This window comes from Podarcis bocagei, assembly GCF_964188305.1.
Source record: "Podarcis bocagei genome assembly, chromosome: 1".
Lineage (NCBI taxonomy): Eukaryota > Metazoa > Chordata > Lepidosauria > Squamata > Lacertidae > Podarcis > Podarcis bocagei.
In genome coordinates, this window is record NC_138125.1 from 134,963,010 (window position 1) to 134,988,747 (window position 25,738).

The 25,738-nt window shown below is 46.1% G+C and overlaps 1 protein-coding gene across 5 annotated transcripts in view; it reads left to right on the plus strand.

Annotated features, from left to right (window-relative positions):
- Nucleotides 1-25,738, plus strand: part of PIKFYVE (phosphoinositide kinase, FYVE-type zinc finger containing) — a 97,580-nt gene that overhangs the window by 3,717 nt on the left and 68,125 nt on the right. For all 5 annotated transcript variants that reach the window (XM_081191646.1, XM_081191645.1, XM_081191647.1 and 2 more), the window contains 6 exons: nucleotides 3,719-3,895; nucleotides 4,612-4,793; nucleotides 7,922-8,107; nucleotides 20,898-21,013; nucleotides 22,203-22,374; nucleotides 23,447-23,654. In XM_081191646.1, the coding sequence (XP_081047772.1) occupies nucleotides 4,622-4,793; nucleotides 7,922-8,107; nucleotides 20,898-21,013; nucleotides 22,203-22,374; nucleotides 23,447-23,654 (854 nt within the window). In that variant the 5' untranslated portion in view covers nucleotides 3,719-3,895; nucleotides 4,612-4,621. The remainder of the gene's footprint in view (nucleotides 1-3,718; nucleotides 3,896-4,611; nucleotides 4,794-7,921; nucleotides 8,108-20,897; nucleotides 21,014-22,202; nucleotides 22,375-23,446; nucleotides 23,655-25,738) is intronic.

The following is a 25,738-nucleotide window of genomic DNA, read 5'->3' on the forward strand; positions in this document are numbered from 1 at the left end:
CTTATCTCAAAGCTATGGTTTGGGGCTGCAGCTGTGTGCATCTTAAGTGGGCAAAACTGACCCCAGTTTTGCATGGATAGCTTTGTTCTGTTTCTTTTCCTTAGAGTCTCTTGGGCAGGACAGAATATTCCCATGCTACACTTAACTATTGGACGCAGGTGGCGCTGTGGTCTAAACCACTGAGCCTAGGGCTTGCCAATCAGAAGGTTGGTGGTTTAAATCCCCGCGACGGGTGAGCTCCCGTTGCTCGGTCCCTGCTCCTGCCAACCTAGCAGTTTGAAAGCACGTCAAAGTGCAAGTAGATAAATAGGTACCGCTCCGGCGGGAAGGTAAACAGCGTTTCCGTGTGCTGCTCTGGTTCGCGAGAAGTGGCTTTGTCATGCTGGCCACATGACCTGGAAGCTGTCTGCGGACAAACGCCGGCTCCCTCGGCCAATAAAGCGAGATGAGCGCTGCAATCCCAGAGTCATCCGCGACTGGAATTAACAGTCAAGGGTCCCTTTACCTTTTTACACTTAGCTATGTTTTCCTGACCTATGCTAGCTGGCACATGAATTTCCGACCTTGCACTAGCAGTCCTACGCTGCCTCGCTTGATGAAATTGTTCTGGGCCTGCTCTAGAATTATGGTGAAAGGAAGCTATACTGGTGTTTCGGGAAGAGATCACACAGCACAAAACAGTTCTAGAGTTTGCACGAGTTTGGTAGGACTCTGGTTCATCTGCAGTTTACTAATGCAGAAGTCACTTCTGACTAAGTGATCCAGTTTGCCCTGTCATCCTCTATCGGGGAAAACAACCGGCTTAAAACAGTAACTATGGAAATTGTGATGTCAATTGTGTTGGTGGTTGCTCCATATTTAAGGTGTTTTGTTTTGTTTTCCGGATGGCTGTCTTGTCAGCTAAGCCTGATGGTGAGTTAAGCCATAGCTGTTCCCAATATGAATCTGCAATTGTATAGGAATACAGTGGTGCCTCGCACGACGAAAAGAATCCGTTCTGTGATTCTCTTCGTCTAGCGGTTTTTTTTCGTCTTGCGAAGCAAGCCCATTGAAGGATTAGCGCTATTAGAGGCTTTTAGAGGCTTTTAGCGGCTTATCTGCTGATCGGATCAGCTGATAAGCGGCTTAGCGCTATTAGCGGCTTTTAGCTGCTTTTAGCGGCTTATCTGCTGATCGGATCAGCTGATAAGCGGCTTAGCGGCTTAGATAAAGGGGGGAGGGGGAAAAACCGCAGGAACTCGCAAGACATTTTCGTCTTGCGAAGCAAGCCCATAGGAGATTCGTTTTGCGAAGCACCTCCAAAACGGAAAACTCTTTCGTCTAGCGAGTTTTCCGTCTTGCGAGGCATTTGTCTTGCGGGGTACCACTGTATTCAGTTGAATAGGAGAACAAATGAGGAATTTGTTGCAGCTGCCCCTCCTGTCTTCCCCCAACCTGCACTTGTGTGCTCTTCTGTGCACTCACATCTTCTCCCTGCTTCTCTTTTCCTTCCCCCTTCCCTTTTCTGTGAGTGTCAGCAGGTGACAGAATGCTGTAAGGGGTGCTATCCTGTGAGCTGTTACACAGCCTGACCGCTTGGCGGTGAGGGCACTTGAAGGGATGAGGAACTGATCCTGCTCAACTTCCCCAATTCCTGAAGATAGTGGAAGGCAGGGGGAGGAAACTGGGATCAGAGTTCCCTGCTCTGGCAGGCTGAGTGAGGACTTGTGCCTCTGTTCCATCCTCTGTTCCTGAGCACACAAAGGAGCAGCACAACTTCTCAGACAACTCGTGTGCTGGGTTTTTCTTGGGGGTGGGGCAGGTGTTAGAGGAGCCAACCCCTTATCTTTGTCTAAAGAGAGCTTGAAACTTTACCATCTTATAGCTTGCAGAACTTCCCTTTTATGTGTGTATCTGAACTTTAGAGAGATTTATATAGGCTCTCTTAAGAGGATTATTTAGATTTATTTGAGGTACATACATGCTGCCTTTCAGGGGAAGCCCTCATAGCCCACCTCCCAAATAGCTTATTCAAAAGTTCCAGGAGGAACGTCCACATATCTCTTGGTGCTTCTGGCCACTGCAAAGTATGTGGGTACTTTCAGTTGTTTCAGGAGGCTTTGAAGACCTGCCTCTTTCAGGTGGGCCTATGCATACGAGCGGCATTCTTGGCTGAGTTGCATGCTTGGTTTTTAGCTGTTTATTATACTGGATAATTAATTAATTAATTGATTAATTAATTAATTGTGGAGGGATTGCAGTAGTGTTTGTCTTCTGTATTATTGATAATTGTATTAGCACTTTTAGAATCATAGAATCCTAGAGTTGGAAGAGACCACAAGGGCCATCGAGTCCAACCCCCCGCCAAGCAGGAAACACCATCAGAGCACTCCTGACATATGGTTGTCAAGCCTCTGCTTAAAGACCTCCAAAGAAGGAGACTCCGCCACACTCCTTGGCAGCAAATTCCACTGTCGAACAGCTCTTACTGTCAGGAAGTTCTTCCTAATGTTTAGGTGGAATCTTCTTTCTTGTACATTGGTGCCTCGCAAGACGAAAATAATCTGTTCCGCAAGTCTCTTCGTCTAGCGGTTTTTTCATCTTGCGAAGCAACCCTATTAGCGGCTTAGCGGATTAGCGCTATTAGCGGTTTAGCAGCTATTAAAGGCTTAGTGGCTTAGCGGCTTAGAAAAAGGGGGGGAAGCGAAAAAAATCGCAAGACTCGCAAGACGTTTTCGTCTTCCAAAGCAAGCCCATAGGGAAATTCGTCTTGCGAAGCGCATCGAAAAACGGAAAACCCTTTCGTCTAGTGGGTTTTTCGTCTTGCGAGGCATTCGTCTTGCGGGGCACCACTGTAGTTTGGATCCATTGCTCCGTGTCCGCTTCTCTGGAGCAGCAGAAAACAACCTTTCTCCCTCCTCTATGTGACATCCTTTTATATATTTGAACATGGCTATCATATCACCCCTTAACCTCCTCTTCTCCAGGCTAAACATGCCCAGCTCCCTTAGCTGTTCCTCATAAGGCATCGTTTCCAGGCCTTTGACCATTTTGGTTGCCCTCCTCTGGACACGTTCCAGTTTGTCAGTGTCCTTCTTGAATTGTGGTGCCCAGAACTGGACACAGTACTCCAGGTGAGGTCTGACCAGAGCAGAATACAGTGGCACTATTACTTCCCTTGAGCTAGATGCTATACTCCTATTGATGTATATATTTTAAAATGCCATGTTGAAAGAGTACCCAGAAAGGTAGCTCATAACTATTTCACCATAAGCAACTAAACTTCTATAATAAATAATTCCACCATTTGAGGCATAGTTAAGGAAAAGAACTCACACCATGTCAAAAATGGAGGGGGGAGACCTTTTTTGGGAGCAAAAGATGTATGTATGTGTATGTGGGGAGCTGAACCCTTCCCAAGTTATGCCTTAACTCCTCGCAGTTTCCCCCAGGTGCTTTTTCCTTCAGCTGAGTTTTTGTACCCAAAGGAACTCACATGTGTGAAAAACACTGAAAGAGAGGACCTGGGGGTGTTTTCTTCTGCATGCCTCCTTTGCTCTGAAACAGCAGTGAACAGCTTGCAGAACTGATAGTGCCCGCCAAGTCTCCCCATTTGGTCTGTGGCACCACCAACCTGTCAATCCCCTGACACCATACAATGTTGGGCTTGGACCAGGTAAATCAAACAGGAAGACTTGGGAGCACACTCTGATATATGCTATGTATTCTTCCCTTCTAGCCACTGGTAGAATTCAGTGCTTTTGGAATTTGGTGCCCTTTTCTGTCTTCTGGGAAGAATCTTCCTTTGCCACTGCGGCTTGAAGTCACGATGGAGCTGTGAAGGAGGAAGGGAAAGAACTGAGAGTGCACTTGCAATGCACTCTTGAGTCTTCATTTGCAAGCCTCAGGTTTAAAGGTGAGTTGCATGGCATCACATGATATCAAGTGATAGACAGGTGTGCAGCCCCACCTATCTGTCAGAGGTGCACAGAGTGAAGGGGAGTTCTGGATCTGGCTGGCCGTTCCTGTAACAGGAGACTATAGCCTAAGGTAACTCAGATTGATAGATCAATCCTTGCTAACTTAAGCTACAGTTCTCTTTTGTCAGCAACTGGGCACTATGGTCTGAATTAATCAGGATCAGGCCTACTGCCACTGTGTCTAATTTGCACCCAACTTGAAACACAAACTGGTTTCTCTGGACAGTTTTACTGTGTTGTTCAAATAATGGACAAACTTCACTTCCTTATTGCTATGAGACAGAGTCTTACTTTTCTTCTGAATCATCTGGTTTTAGTACTTCCTCTAAAGTCATGAATGTGCTTTTTCAAAAGTGAATAATTGTTTAGCTACTCTGTTCCAATTTCTTCCCTATTTCTGAATTCACTTCTGACTGCATCATAATTTGGTACCTCTTTTAAGCTGACTACCTGTTCCTCCTCCTAAACTGGGTCTTCTTTGGAATTTATATCCTACCCTTCAGTGTTACCACACCAGGGGACACTTTAAATAATATAAAAGTCATCAGAATAAACTGAACTGTGAAAAGCAGAATTCTTAAGCAGCAGGATGGTAACATGCAGTGGCTTATGTTTCATTGGGGCATCACATGTGCACCTTCAATTTTCTTAGGATCCATGAAATGGCCACAGATGACAAAGCATCTCCGACGTTGGACACTCTGAACGACCTGCCCTACTCTCCTGGCAGCCCGTCTCACCTTACGCACTTCAAACCTTTGACTCCTGACCAGGATGAGCCGCCATTTAAATCTGCCTATAGTTCTTTCGTGAATCTCTTTCGTTTCAGTAGAGGTAAGTACTAACTTCCTTCCATGGCTGTACGTTGATTGATTAATAGTTATGAGTGAAGACTTGCTGCCCAAAGTGGGAACAGCCTACTCAAAGCATGCAAAAACCACATGCCATTGGGCTCATTAACATGTACAGTGGTGCCTCGCAAGACGAAATTAATTCGTTCCGCGAGTTTTGTCGTCTTGCGATTTTTTTCGTCTTGCGAAGCACGGTGTCGGGAAAGTTTTGGAAAAGCTTCAAAAATCACCAAAGTCTTTAAAAACCTCAAAAAAGGCTACCACACCGCGTTCTATGAGTTGCTCCTCGAAGTCAAGTCGCAACTGTATTAACGGTGTTAAGAAAAAGGAAACAAACTTGCAAGACGTTTCCGTCTTGTGAAGCAAGCCCATAGGGAAAATCGTCTTGCGAAGCAGCTCAAAAATCAAAAAACCCTTTCGTCTAGCGAGTTTTTTGTCTTGCGAGGCATTCATCTTGCGAGGTACCACTGTAACACTAAACTCACTGGTTTATTGAAACAAGCCAACTTCACACTAGCCACAGTTCCTGGTTAGCATGTAACACGAAACTGTGGTTAGATGAAAATTGAGTGAAAACTTCCAATCTCTTCACAGCAGCACCAGAGGAAGAGGGAGAGCCCATGAGCACACACAACCCTAGTATTAAGCGCAATGCAGTCATTTTAGTGCAATGTAACATGGACTGCACATTGTTGTTGTAACCAGCCTTGTGCAGATGCCCATTTTGTGAAATGAGTGTGTTCTAGGATGGATTGATCTTGTTCCCACTGCTGCTGCCCTCTACCTCCAAGCATTCAAGCCAAAGTGGGTGACTTGTTTGCCAAAGTGGATAATCGTATCCAGTGTCTGGCTTGCACGTGCAGGTCTGGGTGCACAAATATAGGTCCCCATGTTACTGAGCGCTGGAACTCTGAGCACGCCCCAAGACTGTGTTTGCTCTGAGCAATGGCCGTGTCATTGTGGTAGACCAACAAGAGCCCCTATGGTGGCAGATGACATTGATCCCAGGCACGAGGTTGTAATTGCCTAGTTGATCTCCAGTCCCAGTGCCATATCTAATACAAACAATGCCTGTAACTGTGTCGTTAATCATCCATTGTGAGTTAATGGGTACCAGTCAGTCAGCATATCTTTCCTTGAGTCGAACAAGTGTCTGTTCTACTATATTTATGAAGAGGCTCACATGCGTCCTCTTTCAGGAGAGAAATGAGCATGTCACTAAAGTGAGATCTGGCAGTCAGGGGTGCCCCTGTGTCTTGCTTTAAGTCCTCAGGCAGAAGACATAACTCTTATAACTCTGGCTGATCTAGGAAAACTCATCAGCTGTGTCTTTTGTTTAAAAAACAACACTCGTGTGTAGCCTGGACCTTTGTGAAAAGGCCTTTTCAGATTCAAGTTGAAGTTCACTCATGAAGTACAGCGGTACCTCGGGTTACATACGCTTCAGGTTACATATGCTTCAGGTTACAGGCTCTGCTAACCCAGAAATAGTACCTCGGGTTAAGAACTTTGCTTCAGGATGAGAACAGAAATTGTGCTCCGGCGGCACGGCAGCAGCAGGAGGCCCCATTAGCTAAAGTGGTGCTTCAGGTTAAGAACAGTTTCAGGTTAAGTATGGGCCTCCGGAATGAATTAAGTACTTAACCCGAGGTACCACTGTATTCTATAATCGAGTGTATGTTGCACCCACAATTTGTTCAGCTTTGGGGGATTTTCACCCAAAGGTACTCCACACTGCCTTTTTTTGCCTCCTCAGATGTTGAACCCCCCAGTGGTTGACTGTGGAGCTGGAGTCTCTGTTTAACTTTAGCTAGAGCTTCTCCTTGTCACCTCTTTCCTCATTCCCCTGATTTCTCAACCGTGTTGGTTATTTCGCTCAGCCAGTGCCGTTCTAAAGAGAAAAGTTTTTTATTTTTAGACTGGAATAAGGAGGTTCAATGGAACCCAAAATAAGATTAAAAGTGGAGTAACTTGAAGAAGTAGGTGAAGTGGCTTATCCTTTTTGAGAGTATTGGTGGATGAAAAGAATCATGGTCTGGGAAGGCAGCGAATGAGCATCTCCTTTGGTTAAGAGACCTGGTCTGGCCTAACAATGCAAAAGAAATTCTCACTGTCCTAATTTTTTGTTTAATAAAGTGAGTCACATGTTGTGCTTTTTCCTCCAAGTATGACCAACCCCAGTCAACAGTAAGCTTCCAGGTTGTGATGATAATTCTTGTAGGCATGAGAAACAAGTGGCCAAAGAAGGAGGGCCTCCCAGACCAAAGGAACTGGGAGGTACTGAAGCCAAGAACTAGTTCCTCATTGCTTCGTAACTTGTGGGTTGTGATCCCCCAACACCTGAATTTATAGCTATAAGCTGCCTAGAATGCCATTGGCCTAGAACTTCCTGCTGGAAGGTCTGATGTGTCTTTGCACCCTGTGGAGGTTTGGCTCTGAAACTGGGGCTTGGTACTAGCAGTTATGAGAGGCAGGGGGCAGACCTACTGCTCTTGCTAGATGCAGTTTGTAGTTCCATGATTCCTTTCCCCTGTTACTTAAAGTGATGGACGGTGGTAATTGTTGGGAGCAGAGTGAGGGGACTGTTTCCTTGGAACTGTCTTTGAAGAACCATAAATAAGGTTTGGTCCTGATTTTCTTCTCTCTTTTGCTAATAAGAGTTGTAGGTGAGTGCTGGCAGCCTAAGCACTGTTTGTGCTGGCAATATATAACAGGCTGCTGGCCTATGATAAGTTTTTAAAGAGGTAAGCCCAGTGGGACTTATTTCGGGAGGTGGGGAATGCAGAAGATTGGGCTGCCAAAGAGTTCTTTCTTTAGATCTAAGTCTTTCACTATGACTCAGTGTGGGAACTGTGTTTCTAGAGAGATTTATGAGAAATCTGGTAAACACTGGTATACTAGAGAAGAGGCTGTAAAATAACGACATTTCTGTTTTGTGTATATTTTGTACACACACCTATTCACCAGGTGGGACGATCTTTCCCAGGTTCATAAGTCATGGCTTATGTGTGAACAAATGCTAGTGTCTGATTTATTTGAGAATAATATAAAAAGGTAGTTTTCCAGTTCACATATCTCCACATTGATTAGACTAACACTTCCTCTTTCTAGACGATGGTCGTCTTGCTTCCTCCGTGGAGAGAGCAGAGACAGGACAGGGTGATCAACAGACGCTGAATGCAAGTTGGTCAAGTCCGCAACATACTTTGAGGTCGCAGTCGCTAAGGTCGTCACCGGTACCTTACAAAAAACCCCAGCCCTCTGGGGAGTTGCAGAGAAGATCTTCAGCGTCTTTAGGTAAGAGATAAGAGTTTGAAAAGAGGTGGTCTGTTCTTTATGGGGCTTTGACATTTTCCAAGCCCCATTCAGTTCAAGAGATGCTTCCAAGGAATCTTCTAACACAGTTCTTGCTTTAAAAAACTACACACTCCTAGATTTGGCAATGTGAAAACTCAGTTTTTCTGTGTGTGTGTTTGGGTGTTTTTTTTAAAATTCATCTAAGCAAGAAGGAAAATCTGCATGTGTTTCCTGCTGCTTTATTTTGTTACCCTACTTGGGATTTCTAATGTATACATTTATGGAATTTCTAATGCCATCCTTTTTGTTGGGAATGTGGAAAACAGGAGGGAAGTACGTATGTGAGAGCAGATGGACGAATGTCTGTCCATGGTGACTTGCTTACCTTTGTGCCCACTGAAAAGTCCTACTTTCCAGACCTCTTTTCCATTCTTGGTGCAAAGCCAGAAGAACACATGAAGACTTGCATTTTCCCACCTTATTATGTTTCGAAGCAATGAAAACATGGTTTTTAAAAAAGATAACTTCCAGCGATCTGCAGAGTGGGGGATGGTGCAATTTGAGTCTGGGGCCATGAACCCTTAAAAGCGTTATCAAATGATACGTAAATCGCTGGCTCCTGTGCGCGGTCCTGAAGCCCTGATGTGGGCAGTCAGATCCCCCATTCCTTGTTACTGCCTCCAGTAGATGTGAACAAAACCCTGGTGTACAAGATTCAGCTGGCATTCCAAGGTCGCATAACAGGGCTGTGACCTAAGTAGATTAGATTTCAGCTGTGCCCAAGTCTAAAAGTCCAAACAGTTATTTGAAATGAAATGCCCTCTGTTCTGTTAGGAATCATTTTCAGGGAGAGACTTGAGAGCTGAGGCAAAACTACCGGTACATGTTACACTGAGAGGTCTGTGATTAACGCTCTCACTTCTGTTGAATCAGATGGTCCCACAGGAGTAGGGTAGTGCGTGCTCATTTGTTTGGGGCAATAGCATGGGGCCATTTAACCCTGGCCTTACACCATTTCCTGTTATACAATGCCCCCCCATAAGTTGCTCTTTGCTTTGGAAAGAGGAATACAAGCACCTTTCCCCTCCTGCAAAGCAAATATCCCCTGGGAGAGCATTTACATTGGGGGAAATGGTCGATGTGGGACGGGGTTAAATCCTGCTTTCCTGATCCTAGTAGCAATGGGAAGCTGGCTAAACTCGGTACAAAAAATATCAGGCCATTAGTTTTTGTTTAACTTAGCCACAGAAAGCTGGAGTTGTTAGCTTTTCCAGCATTTCAGATCGTCAGGCCTAGACTTATAACTAACTGCTGAAAAATATTGAAGAGCAGAATCAGGCTGCGCTCCTCTTGGGACAGATAGCCTCCAGGGGGCACTCATGTCAATTGGATGCGCTGGTTTCTTTTCCTTGTCTCCAAGAGCGTTTACAGCGATCAACATTAGCCTGTCTTGGATAAAAAGTGCTTAACCCCAGTAGGAAATAATGAAGAAGATCATTCTGCATACATAGACCAGGTTTCTCTGATTTCAGAACAGAGAAAGCAATAAGGACACTGACAAACTGGAACGTGTCCAGAGGAGGGCAACCAAAATGGTCAAAGGCCTGGAAACGATGCCTTATGAGGAACGGCTAAGGGAGCTGGGCATGTTTAGCCTGGAGAAGAGGAGGTTAAGGGGTGATATGATAGCCATGTTCAAATATATAAAAGGATGTCACATAGAGGAGGGAGAAAGGTTGTTTTCTGCTGCTCCAGAGAAGCGGACACGGAGCAATGGATCCAAACTACAAGAAAGAAGATTCCACCTAAACATTAGGAAGAACTTCCTGACAGTAAGAGCTGTTCGACAGTGGAATTTGCTGCCAAGGAGTGTGGTGGAGTCTCCTACTTTGGAGGTCTTTAAGCAGAGGCTTGACAACCATATGTCAGGAGTGCTCTGATGGTGTTTCCTGCTTGGCAGGGGGTTGGACTCGATGGCCCTTGTGGTCTCTTCCAACTATATGATTCTATGATTCTAAGGGGGAAGTTATTTTAAGCCTACTGAGACTTCTCTTTAATACAAGATGCATTTGCATAGGCTACAGCTACTTTGGCAGACTTTAGATGTTCAAGTGCAAGGAGCAAGGAGCACAAGAAACGCTTAACACTATTCTTATTCTCAAAGGGGCAGCAAGGGCCAAGATTCTGAGGGCACTCTTGCATCCATCTACGTTGCTAGAGGGCCAGGTGACGCCAATGGCTGGGGGTGCCTTTTGCCAGCTTTGGTTGGCAAGACAGCTGCGACTGTTTCTGGATCAGAAAATCCAGACCATTGTTCTCTTATTTGCTGGCACCCTCCAGAATGGATTGCAATGCTGTCCTCGTGGCTGACCTGGAAGGTGCAGCTAGCAGAAAATGCAGCATCTCAACTGCTCCCTTGGGCAGACTATCACTGTCATAGTAGGTCACCGCTGAGAAAATTGCACTGGCTGCCAGTTAGCTTCTAGATAAAACATTCATGTTGCACATATTGGTGTACAAAGTCCCATACAATTGGAGACCAGAAAACACGTAATGGGTAGGCCACAGATAGTGGTGGAGTTTTCTAGAAATCTTTCTGTCAAGCTTATGCATGCAGTTTCCCCCTCTTAATTACTGTCTCAATCTTTAATTTCTATGAGATGGAAGTTGTCCCCTTTCCCCCCTGTTTCACTAAAAACGTGAGCGATTGCTATGTTACCGTTCACATAAATTATACACATACTTCAGGATTTCTAAAGTAAACAGCACATATTATATTATAGTGTATGTAACTGTATAAAAAACAAATGTATTAATATAAAACTTCACTGTAAGAATAGCACAGCATGCGGCTTGACTCTCTTATATCTATAATACGGAGTGGGTGTATTTTGCATATAATTTTAATATAATTAGTTGGGCTTTTAAAACCCCCCGATGATGCACGAGTGGCTTAGACGCAAGCAGGCGCTTGATACAAGGGGAAGTCTAATGCAAGCAAAGATCAGTCAGTTTTGGACAGTCAAGTTCTGTGTATAAATCTGGTTAAAATGGATTCCTCACCCCCAGCCATAAGTTTCCCAGCCCTATTAGCGTTGTGCCAATATTTTGCTTGCTTTTAAAAAATCCATCCATGTGAGGGATCAGCAAAAGTAAATAATATGTGACCTTTGGGGGGGGGATTGTGTGTGAATGGTCATGAGAGGTTTTGCCTATTGTTCTTCCTCTAAAATCATTGACCTTAAATAACCTCTTCGCTTCTTTAATAAAACAGTCTCTGGAGACCTTCAGTGCTGGTCTCCTTGGGGAAACCTCTGGAGATGATCTTGCAGGCAAGCGTTCCAAGAAGCTGGCTCAGAAGCTGATGCAAAGTTGCTGTGATTTTTTCCAAATAATAATATAATATATGCACCAATCACCCACCTTGTAGTGATTTTAAGGTCAGAGCAGCAAGCAAGCTTTTCTCTCCCATACACATGAACAAGAAAGTTGAAGTGTGTGTGTGTGTGTGTGTGTGTGTGTGTGTGTGTGTGTTGTGGAGGGACCTCTTTTGCCAGTAGCAAATACATTGGTGAAATGCAGGGACAGGGAGACGAGGATTTGGCACCCTACAATCTGAAATCTGTCTCTTGCTGCATTTGAAGCAGCAGTGTTGTTAATACTTCAGGTAGGATTCCCCTGATCTGTCTCTGAACAGCTCTTGAGAACTCTGCTCAAGTTCTCCATGAGGATTGGGGTGTGCAAAACAAATGATAAGTTCCACAGAGTGGGAGCCAGATGGGTTTGCGCTATAGCATAAAGGCAGTTTTGTGAAAGCTCAGTTACATGGCGGGAGAGATCTGCTTCCGGGCTCTGCCATTTCAGACTGCAGATGGAGGCCCACAAGACTGGATGCTCCTCCATGCAAGAAGTATTCGTTGGTCACTGAAAACTGACATGTTGTGGCAGCAGGAGGCTAGCCCTCTCTGGCATACTCAAAGCTCAGGGATTTAGCGTGCAGAGATTTGTTTTAAATGGAGCCATCCAGTCGTGCAAGCCCCAACCTGCATCCTGGTACAGTCCAGGAACAGTGGTCCGCCCCTCAGTGCAAACTAGGTGATGGGGAGCAGAACTTTTCAGTGCAATGCTTGGCTGTAATAAGAGCCTAGAGGCAGAGTAGCTGCATTCAAGCTTAACTACAGGTCATGATTTGTTGAGCAAGCCAGGAGGCAGCTTGCAATTTCTTTGCTCATCTGTGGTTTGCTTCACTTGGTTTGTCTCTTCCCACCCCCTTCTCTGTGAATACTTGGACTGCTACCCAAATGCCTGTGTGGCACTTGAAGACTGGCACGGCCACCTCATGTCACCAGTTCTCATGCTATTGGTTGGCTGCAGACATGGGGCGGGGGAACAGCAGTGATCTCCTCCTCTGAACTCTTCATCTGTTCTCAGCAAGCGCAAGCCAATCACAGTCCTAAAGCTTCCCTCCTCCTCCGTATTTCTAGATGTGGTGGGTAGAAACTTGCTGGCTTTGTTTCCTAACCCCTTGATCCCAAACCTCCTGAACAAAAGGATCTCTCGCTGCAAGACTCTGCCTGCAATTTCATGGTGTGTTTTTTTCTAGTATCCCCCAAAGGCGAAGGGAGTGGTGAAAGCTCTCTGTTAGATTCTCAAATCTCTGAGACAAATCCCCCGCCCTTTCCTGTCTTCAGCCCTCACTGCCTCCCAGCCTCCAGCCCAAGCCTAAATGGATTTTGTCATCTCTTCCTATCAGTTCACCCAGCAAACCCATATGACTGGCACGAATCCCTAACCTGGTTATCATCACCCATCTCCCTAGCTGTAAGAGGTGTAAAATGCACTTCTTCTGGGCACCACAGTTCAAGAAGGACACTGACAAACTGGAACATGTCCAGAGGAGGGCAACCAAAATGGTCAAAGGCCTGGAAACGATGCCTTATGAGGAACGGCTAAGGGAGCTGGGCATGTTTAGCCTGGAGAAGAGGAGGTTAAGGGGTGATATGATCGCCATGTTCAAATATATAAAAGGATGTCACATAGAGGAGGGAGAAAGGTTATTTTCTGCTGCTCCAGAGAAGCGGACACGGAGCAATGGATCCAAACTACAAGAAAGAAGATTCCACCTAAACATTAGGAAGAACTTCCTGACAGTAAGAGCTGTTTGACAGTGGAATTTGCTGCCAAGGAGTGTAGTGGAGTCTCCTACTTTGGAGGTCTTTAAGCAGAGGCTTGACAACCATATGTCAGGAGTGCTCTGATGGTGTTTCCTGCCTGGCAGGGGGTTGGACTCGATGGCCCTTGTGGTCTCTTCCAACTCTATGATTCTATGATTCTATGATTCTATGATATGTTTGCACCTACAAGCCCTAGTGCCTCCAATGCATCTGGACACAATTGAGGTCAGCATTCAGCTTCCTGAGAATTCATCCCGGACTCCCATTCCTTGCATACCCTTCCCTTGCCAGCTGTACCCACCCGTCCAATAAAGACACAAGTTTTAGCTAATTACAGAATTTTACTGGTTAGCCCAGAGAACTACAGGAGAAGCTATAACAGGGGCTTGGAAACAGTCGTTCTGGCTCGGGCTGATGGGAGTTGTAGTGTGAAAATGTTTGGAATGCACTAGGGATGGCTATCCTTCATGTGCAGAAACAGGCTGTGGTCCAAACTCTGGGAAACGTGGGGGTGATTGTCCCCAAGGAATTGGCCTGAAGTTCTTCTGATGGCCTGTGCCTGCCTGACAAAGGTTGGCTGTTTCAGAACAAGCTTTAGGAAAAGCCACAGAAATGCTGTTTACCTGCGGCAGGCAGGTAGCCAGCCTTGGTCCAGTATATCTGAAGGAGCGTCTCCACCCCCATTGTTCTATTTGGACACTGAGATCCAGCACCGAGGGCCTTCTGGCGGTTCCCTCACTGCGAGAAGCCAAGTTACAGGGAACCAGGCAGAGGGCCTTCTCGGTAGTGGCGCCTTCCCTGTGGAACACCCTCCCACCAGATGTCAAAGAGAACAACAACTACCAGGCTTTTAGAAGACATCTGAAGGCAGCCCTGTTTAGGGAAGCTTTTAATGTTTGATGTATTATAGTATTTTAATATTCTTTTGGAAGCCTCCCAGAGTGGCTGGGGAAGCCCAGCCAGATGGGCGGGGTATAAATTTATTATTATTATTATTATTATTATTATTATTATTATTATTATTATAGGTAGATAGGGGTCGTCCCCCCTGGAGAATGTCCTCATGTACCCACAGGTGAATAGGTTGCAGCGTGCCACAATCACATCAGCAACAAGGTCTTCCTGAACGTTTAGCTGAAAGACTAGGGACATGTAGACATCCTGGCCTGGCTTCAGGAGTAAGATTAAGTTCATTTTTCGTACGCCCAAAAGTTGTATGTGAACTACAGCTGTAGATGATATGCCCAGGTGGGATTTGAAATGTTCAAAGCGGGAGTTATGATTGCTGTGCTACTTAATACTAAGGCTTTTGTAGGGTTGGGTAGGGAGGTGCGGCAGGGGGCGCTGCAGAACGGACCCTTTCATGCATTTTCTTGATTTTAGCAGATTTGTAAGAGATTGCAAAATGGCTTGAGGCTTGGTGCCTCTGGCCTGTTGGTTTTGGGCACAGTGCACATTCCTTCATGCTCTATGAGTTCATAATGAAAAATTGCGTAAGTGCAACAGTGTATTGAGCTAGTCTCCCCACCCCCAGCTTCCGTCCTCCTCAGCGCCAAGTATAATTGCAGAGTTAGCATTTTAAATATTAACAGGATTACTACACATGCACAAGTATTCTGTGTAAAAGGAAAATCAGAATGGGGAAGCTACAGAAATTTGATACTGGTATTTAAGCGTTTATCAAGGATGGCCAAGTGATTTTAATTAAATTAGACAAAATGGTAGGAGTTCCAGTTCCTCATAATTCATTTGATGATTAGCAGATTTTTATCTGTATAGTATGTGTGTGTGTGAGAGAGAGAGAGAGAGACCTTCTATTTTTTCTTATTTATTTCATAAGAAGTTAAACATCACTTAATTGTGTGTGTGTTTTAAAAAAAATATCTGTTTTTTAAAGTACCTCCACAATCACGTTTGTTGTTGTTGTTGTTTAGTCGTTTAGTCATGTCCGACTCTTCGTGACCCCATGGACCAGAGCACACCAGTCCCTCCTGTCTTCCACTGCCTCCCGCAGTTTGGTCAAACTCATGCTGGTAGCTTCGAGAACACTGTCCAGCCATCTCGTCCTCTGTCATCCCCTTCTCCTTGTGCCCTCCTTCTTTCCCAACATCAGGGTCTTTTCCAGGGAGTCTTCTCTTCTCATGAGGTGGCCAAAGTATTGGAGCCTCAGCTTCAGGATCTGTCCTTCCAGTGAGCACTCAGGGCTGATTTCCTTCAGAATGGAGAGGTTTGATCTTCTTGCAGTCCGTGGGACTCTCAAGAGTCTCCTCCAGCACCATCACGTTTGTAGGCTTGCTTATTATAGTTCAGCATTTTTATAGATGTTTTTTTGGGTTCTCTGCATACAGAGGATGCAGAGGAAAGGGACAAAAATCTGGAGCATGTGGCCTCCCTCAGCATGGTTGCCTTCTGGTGTTTTGGACTCCCAAACTGTAAATGTACTAAATAATCAGGGGTGATGAGAATTGAAGGGCAACAGGTTGGGGAAAGCTGATCAAAGCATGTCTAAAAGATGAGGCAAAGATCTTGAGCTGCCACATCATGTCTGTAAAAGACAACTCCATTTGTACAATCTTTTGTGTGTATGTGTTAAAGAGCCATTGCTACATGTGTATACCAAACACTCACTTGTGTTTTCTACATAGGGAAAAACCTTAATGCATAACAGTTGCACTGCGTATTCCCATATACACCAACTCACAGATTAGCATATTAAGTGGGCAATCTCTTGCAGGTTCCCGCACCATATTAGGTTAGACCAGTGTTTCCCAACCTTTTTTGGGCAAAGGCACACTTGTTTCATGAAAAAAATCTCGAGGCACACCACCATTACAGCCCCGTGACGTCAGCACGCAGCGTCACGCCGGAAGGGACATGAATTGCTAGCAAATTACATAATCACCTCCTTGAGGGCTGGCTCATCTTCTCCGAAGGCAGAACCCCATTAATTAACAGGACAGACTCACACCATAGCCAAGACGAGGGGGGAAAACCTCAGTCATGCACAGTCATGCACATGGGGCTAAATGAGGACGAAGACCGGGCAGAGAGCAGGGTTCAAATCACCCCACCTGGCCAGGACAATCCCTGGGTGCTCCCTTGGGCCACTCGCCTGACCCACCTCGCAGGGCTGTTGTTGCGAGGATAACACGGGGAGAACCACGCACGCCCCCGGGAGCTCCTTGGAGGAGAAAGCGGGCGATGAATGCAATGCACGAAATATATGAGAGGCGACCAGGTTTTGCAGGTGAGGGGCCCCCGCCAGCCTACGCTTCCAACACCCGGCGCAACGACGCCGAAGTTTCCCCCCGGGCTCGGCTCGGGGAGCAGCACTGCTCCCCCCCGGCTCCCCTTCGCCCTCCCGGCTCTCTCTGCCGCCCACTGGGGACCCCCCTCACCTGCCAAGTCCGGAGCGCCGGTGGAAGTTGCATGCATGCATGCAGGGCGCCGCGTTGCCATTGCATTGCACTGCACTCCATGCAATGCCTGCACGCATGCATTGCCTTGCACACCCGCCAAGGGGTCTCCCCGCGGTCCGATGCGTCCCCTCCGGCGCGGATGCAGCATTGCAAAAATACCCCCCCCCCGACGCAGCCCTACCTGGGGGGCAGCCTCTGCCTCCGCCGCTCCGCCTCCGCGGGGATCCCCCGGCACCATCCTGCCGCCCGATCTCCGCGGGGGCGCAGGCAGGCTGCGCGGGGTCTGCGCGGAAGAGCCCCTGCCCGCCCGGCCGCCGCGCTCATTCCATGGCCGGGAGAAGAGCGCTTCAAACAAAACGCCCGGCCCGCCAGGCCACATTGGGAAACGTAGTTTGCGTACCCCGCGCGGGCGCGGAGCCCAAGGGCGAGGGGACTACGGATCCCGGCAGCCCCCGCGCCGGGGACGGAGTGGGAGAGGCCGGGTGCAGGGATGGAGGGACGGGTGGGCGAGCGAGTGAGTGAGTGGCAGCCGCCAAGCCTTGGCCGAGAGCCAGGAAGGGCCTCCCCGGAGGAGGAGGAGGAGGAGGGAGGCGCAGAGCGGGAGGGAGGGAGGGAACCCCAGGGGTCATCTAGTGACGGCTCCCCAATCAAAAATTTGACTTAAAAAAAAAAATCCTTCGAATTTTTTAATTTTCCCCGCGGCACACCAGGCAACATCTCGCGGCACACTAGTGTGCCGCGGAACAGTGGTTGGGAAACACTGGGTTAGACAGGTGGACAACAGACTTAGAGGACCACACTGCTGGTGGCATAACATCCCAGTCGTGGAACGCTCTCTACAGAGATGTTCACCTGGCATGCACCATAAAAAAGGTAAAGGTAAAGGACTCCTGACAGTTAAGTTCAGTCGCAGACGACTCTGAGGTTGCGCCGTTCATCTCGCTTTACAGGCCAAGGGAGCTGGTGTTTGTCCGCAGACAGTTTTTCGGGTCATGTGGCCAGCATGACTAAGCTGCTTCTTCCAGAGCAGCGCACAGAAACGCCATTTACCTTCCCGCCAGAGCGGTACCTGTTTATCTACTTGCACTGGCGTGCTTTCAAACTGCTAGGTTGGCAGGAGCTGGGACAGAGCAATGGGAGCTCACCCCGTCGCAGGGATTCGAACTGCCGACCTTCCGATTAGCAAGTCCTAGGCTCTGTGGTTTAACCCACAGCGCCACCCACGTCCTGGCATGTACCATAGTGCCAGGCAAAGACCAAGTGCTTTAGATATAATACTGCTCCCTGCTTAATGCCGCTATTGTGACGTTGGTGGTCTTTTAACCATATTTTGATGACATTTATATTGCACTTGTTCTTAGCCAGTTTTGCAGATCACCCTGGGAATAAAAAATGGCCTGTGGCAAGATATATACTAAATAAACAGACATGGTGGCCTAGGGCCCTTATATTTACGGGACCGCCTCTCCTGGTATGCCCCGCAGAGGATCTTATGAATAACCATAGTTTAGAGGTCCTGGGCCCTAAGGAAGCCAGACTGTCCTCCACCAGGGCCAGGGCCTTTTCAGTGATGGCTCCGACCTGGTGGAATGCTCTGTCCCATGAGACCAGGACCCTTCAGGATTTAACCTCCTTCCATCGGGCCTGTAAGACAGAGCTATTCTGCCTGGCCTTTAATTTGAATTCAGCCTGATCTTTTATTTCCCTTCTCTTCCCTCCCCCTCTCCTTTTATGAAGATTACCCGCTCTGAGACCCCACAGCTAATTCTCCCCTGGCCTCCTTGCTGGCCCAAGTAGGACTAATTCAGCCAGTTAGCCCTGGTGACTATCTAATTTTTATTAGATGGATTAACGCCAAATTAATTTATGAACTTTGAATTTTATTGTTATTCATGTTTTTATACTGTATTTAATGCTGCTTCTACAATTAAGTGTTTTAAATTTGTTGTTAGCTGCCCTGAGCCCGGTTTTCTGAACCAGGAAGGGCAGGGTATAAATAAAAAATTATTATTATTATTATTATTATTATTATTATTATTATTATTATTATTCATGTGGGGAGTTGCTTGAAGTGCATCTAAGATGATGTTAGGTACCATTCGTCACGAAACAGGAAAAGGGAGCAGATAACTTTAAGGATGTTTTCTGTGAGTTCTGGGTGTGGTTTTCCAGGCTAATTAGGCACAGCTGGTGATGTGCATAAAGATGGAAGAAGTTGCAGTTTGCAACTGCCTGCAGAAAGAGAACACCCACATGCTTTGTGTTGGTTGTTTGTACAACCGTAATAAAACTCTTGTTTGAGTATTTTACATCAGTCTTGTGGTTCTGTTGTCTGCCGCCAGGGAAAATTCACCTCCAACAGATGATACATGGTTCCTCATTTGAAATCCGGGGTCAACGCTTTGAACTACCATGAATGCATCTGAAAACTGAAATATGCTTGGACTTTCCCCAACACTTGTGGTTGAAAGCCATGGTACAGGAATTTTAGTACCTGGTAGAAATGGTCAAGGTCAATTGCAGAACATCTCATCTCCATCCCATACCACAACCACTTGCCCCAAATTTCCTTAGGAAATGAATTGTGTTGCCAGGCAGTTAGATACTTGCTAGAAAATGACCCGTAGCCGCAGAGTGTTTCAGAGGTCCTGCTATTACAAAGGCAAGCTGTTTCCTCGTCCCTCCGAAACTGGGAGGTTGGCTGTTGCACAGCAACAGTTAACTTGCTTGCTTCTGGTCTGAGCTGCCAGCATTCCTGCTGACATCAGTGATAAATAAAGCAGTACGTACAAAAGGAGCCGTGTTTGTTTCTCTTCATCCAGGGAGCGCCAATTAAAATGCATGTCCAATGGAGAGCGATGCGCTTGGTGAGAAACTTGATGTTATTATTATTTTAAAAAGGTTTTACAAAGCACCTGTTTAAAAAGGAATGCCATGAAAGGAGCACAGTTAGCAAATCTGGGGCGCGTACTGTTTCCAAGCGTGTTAGAATGGGAAACTTCATATAGTGATATTAAGAAACTTGGCTAAAGTGTACACACCCTTTTATTCTATAGTTAGCAAATGTTGCTTTGCAATGGATTGCAGCTTTTTAAAGTGTGGGTTTCTCTTTAGATCGTATAAACCTTTCGCTTTTTAAAGTGTGGGTGAGTAGTTTTCGTGCGTTTTATCCACAAACGTTGACCTGTTGGGTTTCGTATGAATGAAATTGTTGTATGTGAAGCTACCTTTGAGTTCAGTAAACATAGAAAAGGGGCATGTAAAATAAGCTCGACTTACTAAAATGAATGCAAGTTAGTACTTTGGTCATGTAACTGTTCGCAGCTCCTGATGAATACTTCTAACAGTGAATTCCTGTGATTTTATGTATTACCATGCAGCCGAAGCAGAGGGTTGTAGTGAACCGCTGAAAAATTATCCAGTAAATTTGTTAAGATGTGTGCTTTATAAATCTGTTTTTCCAAAAAAAATTCCAAATGTTGATAAAAACACAATACGGTCAAAACTCCTATTACTGTATTCCGTTTGTGGTGCATGCTATTATACTGTAAGGAGGACTTTTAGCTAAATACCTCAATATGAATGTTGCAGTGAAAGTGACAAAAGGAAGCTTATTCATATACATAGATTTGGTTTTTAATTCCTCAAGGTGTGTATGTTGAGGAATGTAATACAGGCAAGTTTTTTATATGTTTCTTTCAAGTTACTTATCCTAATACTCAAAATAAACCGAGAAGTGCTACCTATATTTCTGAACTTCTTTAAAAAAATCCCTGCTGGTCTCATGGAAGCCAGCCATACAGTTAACAGAATAATGGTTCATGGCTGAATGTGAGGGCTGTTTTCCTAACTTATGCCTTCTTGGAATTACTTTTTTGTTAAAGTAAGTCAGGCTTTCTTCTGAGTAAGTGGGTTCAGATTCTGTACTATTAGAACTTCCATGTTGGAAGCATGTTTTGATGGATGCCAAATTTTATACCTTTTGGATCATTGCAAAATGCCCATTTCTCATGCAAGGAAGCAACTCGGCTCTGAAAAAGCTCCTCCAATTGTTCAGTATTTACTGTAAAAAGTTTGCATCAATGTCTCTTTAAGAGAGTTGAAGTTATATCTTCTGCATTCTAATGAGATGTCCATCAATAGGCAACACAAAGAGAATATCTATCTCAAATGGTAACTAATGTCTCTTGTCCTCAGAGAATCGAAGAAAAGAACCTTCCCTTGGCGGTCATGATCCTCGAACGGCTGTTCAGCTTCGAAGCCTCAGTACTGTTCTAAAACGTCTAAAAGAAATCATGGAAGGAAAAAGCCAGGTAATGCTTTGAGGAGGAGGGAGAGGTGTTAATATGATGGAGCTGCTATGAAACACATGTCGTGTTTGGTGTTTACGAAAGACTGTCCTGTTCTCCGAGTCAATACAGAGATCGAAACAGCACTACCTGCTGCTGCAAGAAGTTCCCACAAGCCCTTAAGGCAAGATTAAGCCTCACTAATTTCAGCAGCTTCTGGATGAAACAAATTGCTTACGAAGTATTGATGAAAATGAGCTTTTATTTAAGGCTTTCAGCCTAATGAGACGTGCTTCTTACAAAATGGTGGGTTAAAACAAGGTTGAGAAACCCTTTTGGCCTAGCGGTCCATACTTTTCCACCAACTTGGACAGGTGGGCGATGCCACTCACCTGTCCATCATCTGATGTCAGTTGACTGGTGGGTGGTCTTGCTCACCTGTCAGAGTCAACCCTTGGGGGTGGGGGAAGGGGTCTGCCTTGCCAGTGTATCCTGCACTGGAAATGCTCTGGTGAAACACCACCCAGCAGGAGTAAAAACTCTGTTCATCAGCTGATGAATGGAGGTCTTAGTCCTGCTCTCTGCTTCACCAGCCGGATTGAACCCTCCCCCCATCAGCTGATGTCACCAAGCGATGCCAGCTGATTGACTGGTGGGCATGGTTAAGAGGGAAATGTCCTCACATGCCAAATTGAAACCCCTGGGCATCCTCACCTTTGGCTTACAGGCAAAATTTGTCTTCCTGAGATGGTAGGAATCCTTTACTGGATCAAATTGTATAGCTTTAATAAGAACACCTGGAAAATTATTTTGGCTTGAATAAACCATGCCTGCATATTAAAGAAGAAGGCTGGCTTTTAAAGGTTCGGTTGAATGGAGGGAGGAGTCCCCTGCCTAATGCCTTTAACATTACATATTTCTGCTAGGATGCTCTGGAGGAATTGCCTGAGTGTGATCAGAACTTGCTGAACGGCTGGGCCATTGTCTACTGGACTTAAACTTTTACTTGTTAGTCTAGAGACTGTGCTATCGGGCAATGTGTCTAAGAAGGACTTGCCTTGGGAAATCTAATTAGCCAGTTACTGAGGAAATGTAATCTCATCACGGCCTTGTGACTTCCCATGGTATTGTTTTAGCTTTGGAGATAGAAATTTCCTACATAAATCTGTTGCCTTGTGTTGTGACCAGGCTAAATACTTAATTCCCTCCCCAGGACAGTGATCTGAAGCAATACTGGATGCCGGACAGCCAGTGCAAGGAGTGCTATGACTGCAGTGAGAAATTTACCACCTTTCGCCGCAGGCACCACTGCCGGCTGTGCGGGCAGATTTTCTGCAGCCGCTGCTGCAACCAGGAAATCCCTGGGAAATTCATGGGTTACACAGGTAAGGCATGAAGCGTTCAAAGTCTCAGCCTTTTTAGGGGAGGGGAGAAAGTTGCCTTTGTTTAAGGACTGAGCATGGAGCCTTTCCACATGGGAAGTGTGCTATGATGGGCTCCTTCATCTGCTTCATTCACAGTTCCATGCAAAGTTAAAGGTAGGACACTGTTAGTTGTGTTTGCTTTATACCTACTTCTGAAAGAATTTGCTCCCTTATATTCATAAATAAATGTAGGGACACAGGTGGCGCTGTGGGTTAAACCACAGATCCTAGGACTTGCCGATGATTAGGTCGGTGGTTCGAATCCCCGCAACGGGGTGAACTCCCGTTGCTCGGTCCTGCTCCTTCCAACCTAGCAGTTCGAAAGCATGTCAAAGTGCAAGTAGATAGGAGCGGTACCTATTTATCTACTTGCACTTTGAGGTGCTTTCGAACTGCTAGGTTGGCAGGAGCAGGGACCGAGCAACGGGAGCTCACCCCGTTGCGGGGATTTGAACCGCTGACCTTCTGATTGGCAAGTCCTAGGCTCTGTGGTTTAACCCACAGCCTGCCAGTAAATTTTCTGGCTGGTGGGCTAGATTGTTATCACCCTTCTTCCTGGCAGGCCAAACTTGATGGGTGGGGCATGATGTCACGATGGTGTCAGGTGATGGTGTGCTTTGAAGTCCCAGTTGTTGGGACTTCAAAGGGCAATGTTGCTTGAAAGCTCTTTTGCTGTTTGTAAAAGGCTTTCAGACAGCAGCACCCCCCTTTTCTGTTAGAGCCTTTGAGGCTGAAACTGGAGCGAGGAGGCAATGTCTGAAGCGCTTCACCAAAGAAACTGTTTTTCTTCCTTTCCGATCACCTGATGGGGCGGCAGGGGGGGAGTACTTTTTGGAAGCAGCGGCTGCTCGCGGAAGAAGCCTCATGTACAGTGAATGCTTCCCGGAGGAGGGAGCTAATTTCAACTCACAGCTTCTCAAATCATAGAAAAGCCTGGCGAGAAAAACCATCTCAGAGAGTAGCCTTTCTTTCGGATCCTTAGTTTCCCTGCTGTAGAGGGCAAGGCTGTTCAATCTTTCTTGTTTTTCGACAGGTGACCTCCGAGCTTGCACTTACTGCCGTAAGATAGCCTTAAGCTACGCTCACTCCACAGAGAGTAACTCCATCGGGGAAGACTTGAATGCTCTGTCTGACTCTGCCAACTGTTTGTCAGTACTGGATCCTGGGGAACCGCGGACTCCGGTTGGCAGCAGAAAAGCCAGCCGCAACATATTCCTCGAAGAAGACCTTACCTGGCAAAGGTATCAGTATATCTGGTTTGGCGGGGAATCCACTTAGTTTTAAGTTTTTGGAATATCTTTTGTCCGCCCAGCCACACAATTTGTCTGCAATATTCTGCTTGAATGCAGGGGTCCAATCACACTGGCTGTTGCTATGGTATTGTGTTGATTTTGCACATCAGGTTTTGATAAGCCATGGCTTCCGTCAATAGTGGAATGGCTTAACTGACTTTGCCGTATTGTCATCTTTGCCCCTTCCTCTGCAGTTGGGTTGTTAAAGCCGTCTATTGTGTCTGTCTCTCCCAGCAGATGCAGTCTCTCTCTACACCTAAAGGCTTAAACTTTAATTGTGGTATATGCTTCCTTGAATGAGAGTCCACTTCAACAAATGTCTGCAAAACGCCACAATAAACCCATTACAGTGGTACCTCGGGATGTGAACGGGATCTGTTCTGGAGCCCCGTTTGCATCCTGAACGCAATGTAAGCCGTGACGGCGCGTTTGTGCGGGTCGCGTTTTGCCGCTTCCGCGCATGCGCGTGACGTCATTTTGAGCGTCTGCGCATGTGGCGAAACCCGGAAGTAACGCGCTCCATTACTTCCAGGTTGCCGCGGAGCGCAACTCGAACACGCTCAACCCGAAGCACATTCAACTCGAGGTATGACTGTAGTCTTCAAGGTGCCACTGAGATACTTTCATCTTCTGACCCCAAAGGGCTTCCAATCTTATGGTAGACACAAGGAAACAACAACAGAAGGGGACAAGTGGAAGTGGGCAAAGAACATGCCATTAATTCATTTACACATATCTTCAGCTTGGTTACTACTACAACAATTTAAAAAACCCTGTCTGCTGCTGGGTCCACATGCATGCTACAGTCAAGCAGCAGACCCAAGAAGGAGGGAGTCCCCACCCACCTACCGCCCATTCTTCTCCCTGGGTATGTGGGGCAAGGAAGGAAATGTCATTCCCGCCACAGGCTTGCTGGCTCAGTTGTTTCTTAAAGCAGCTTATGGTGTTGTGTGTTTGGCTTCCACATGCATAGCTCAGTTGGTAGAGCATGATCTCGGGGTTATGGGTTTGAGCCCAGCTGGGCAAAAAGATTCCTGTAACACAGGGGTTGGACTAGATGACTCTCGTGGCCTCTTCCAACTCTACAATTCTATGGTTCCTCATCCCATGTGAGCAAGGGGGTGGGGAGAACTGTTGCAAAGGAGACCTTTGGGTCAGGCCGTCTTCTCCCGCATTGTTCCAGTGGCCTGGATCTGCCACGATGGAAATAAGCACAATCTGGTGTTTTCATTGGCACAGGAGAGAGTTTCTAGCCCCCTCAAGGTTCTATCAGTTATCAGTTTTTATGATTTTTTAAAAAACAGTAAGGTGTATTTACGTATATGTTTAAGCTGCTTGGGGATCTTTCAATAAGTCTGATGGATGTTGATGAAAAAAGTTGCATGATTGGACAGGCTTTGAGCGCCCGAACTTTCCTAGCTTGAATCTGAAAGGAAGAGATGCATATTTTGTAAATCTCAAAGTGAATTCAGACAGCTCTTCTCGGTCCGATTTTAGCAATCCCGCAGCTTTATTGAGGCTGGAATTCTGTAAAAGTGTTCAGTTGAGACGTGGTTTTGTGGCTTCCTAGTGATGGATCAGCTTGCAATATGTTAACATGAGCTGCTGCAACTAAGAGAACCCTCCAGCAACCTCTGTAGGTAAACACTGAAGTTGCTCATCAGTGATAAGCTGTAGTAAAACATCTGACCTGTGGTGTGAGGGATAAATCCTGCCTTGTTTCTTTTTCACTTTCCAAATTTGAATATAGCACCCTCTGCTGTCTGTGAGTTGAAAATGATTATTTTCAGTAGTGTCGAAACATTGAGAGATTGGCGTATGCATTCCCCAGCCAGCATACTCCTGGAACTGAACTCTCAGTATAGAGGAATGTCTCTGAGCATGTACAGACTGCTTTTCCTTAGCAGCATTGGCCACTGTAAACAACTTCTGTTCTCCTGAAGGGCATTTTGATGTAGGTGGCACCTCCTTCCCCATCCCTGACCAAAAGAAACTCAGCTTGCAGAAATAATTGAGAGCAATTCTGGGTGGCC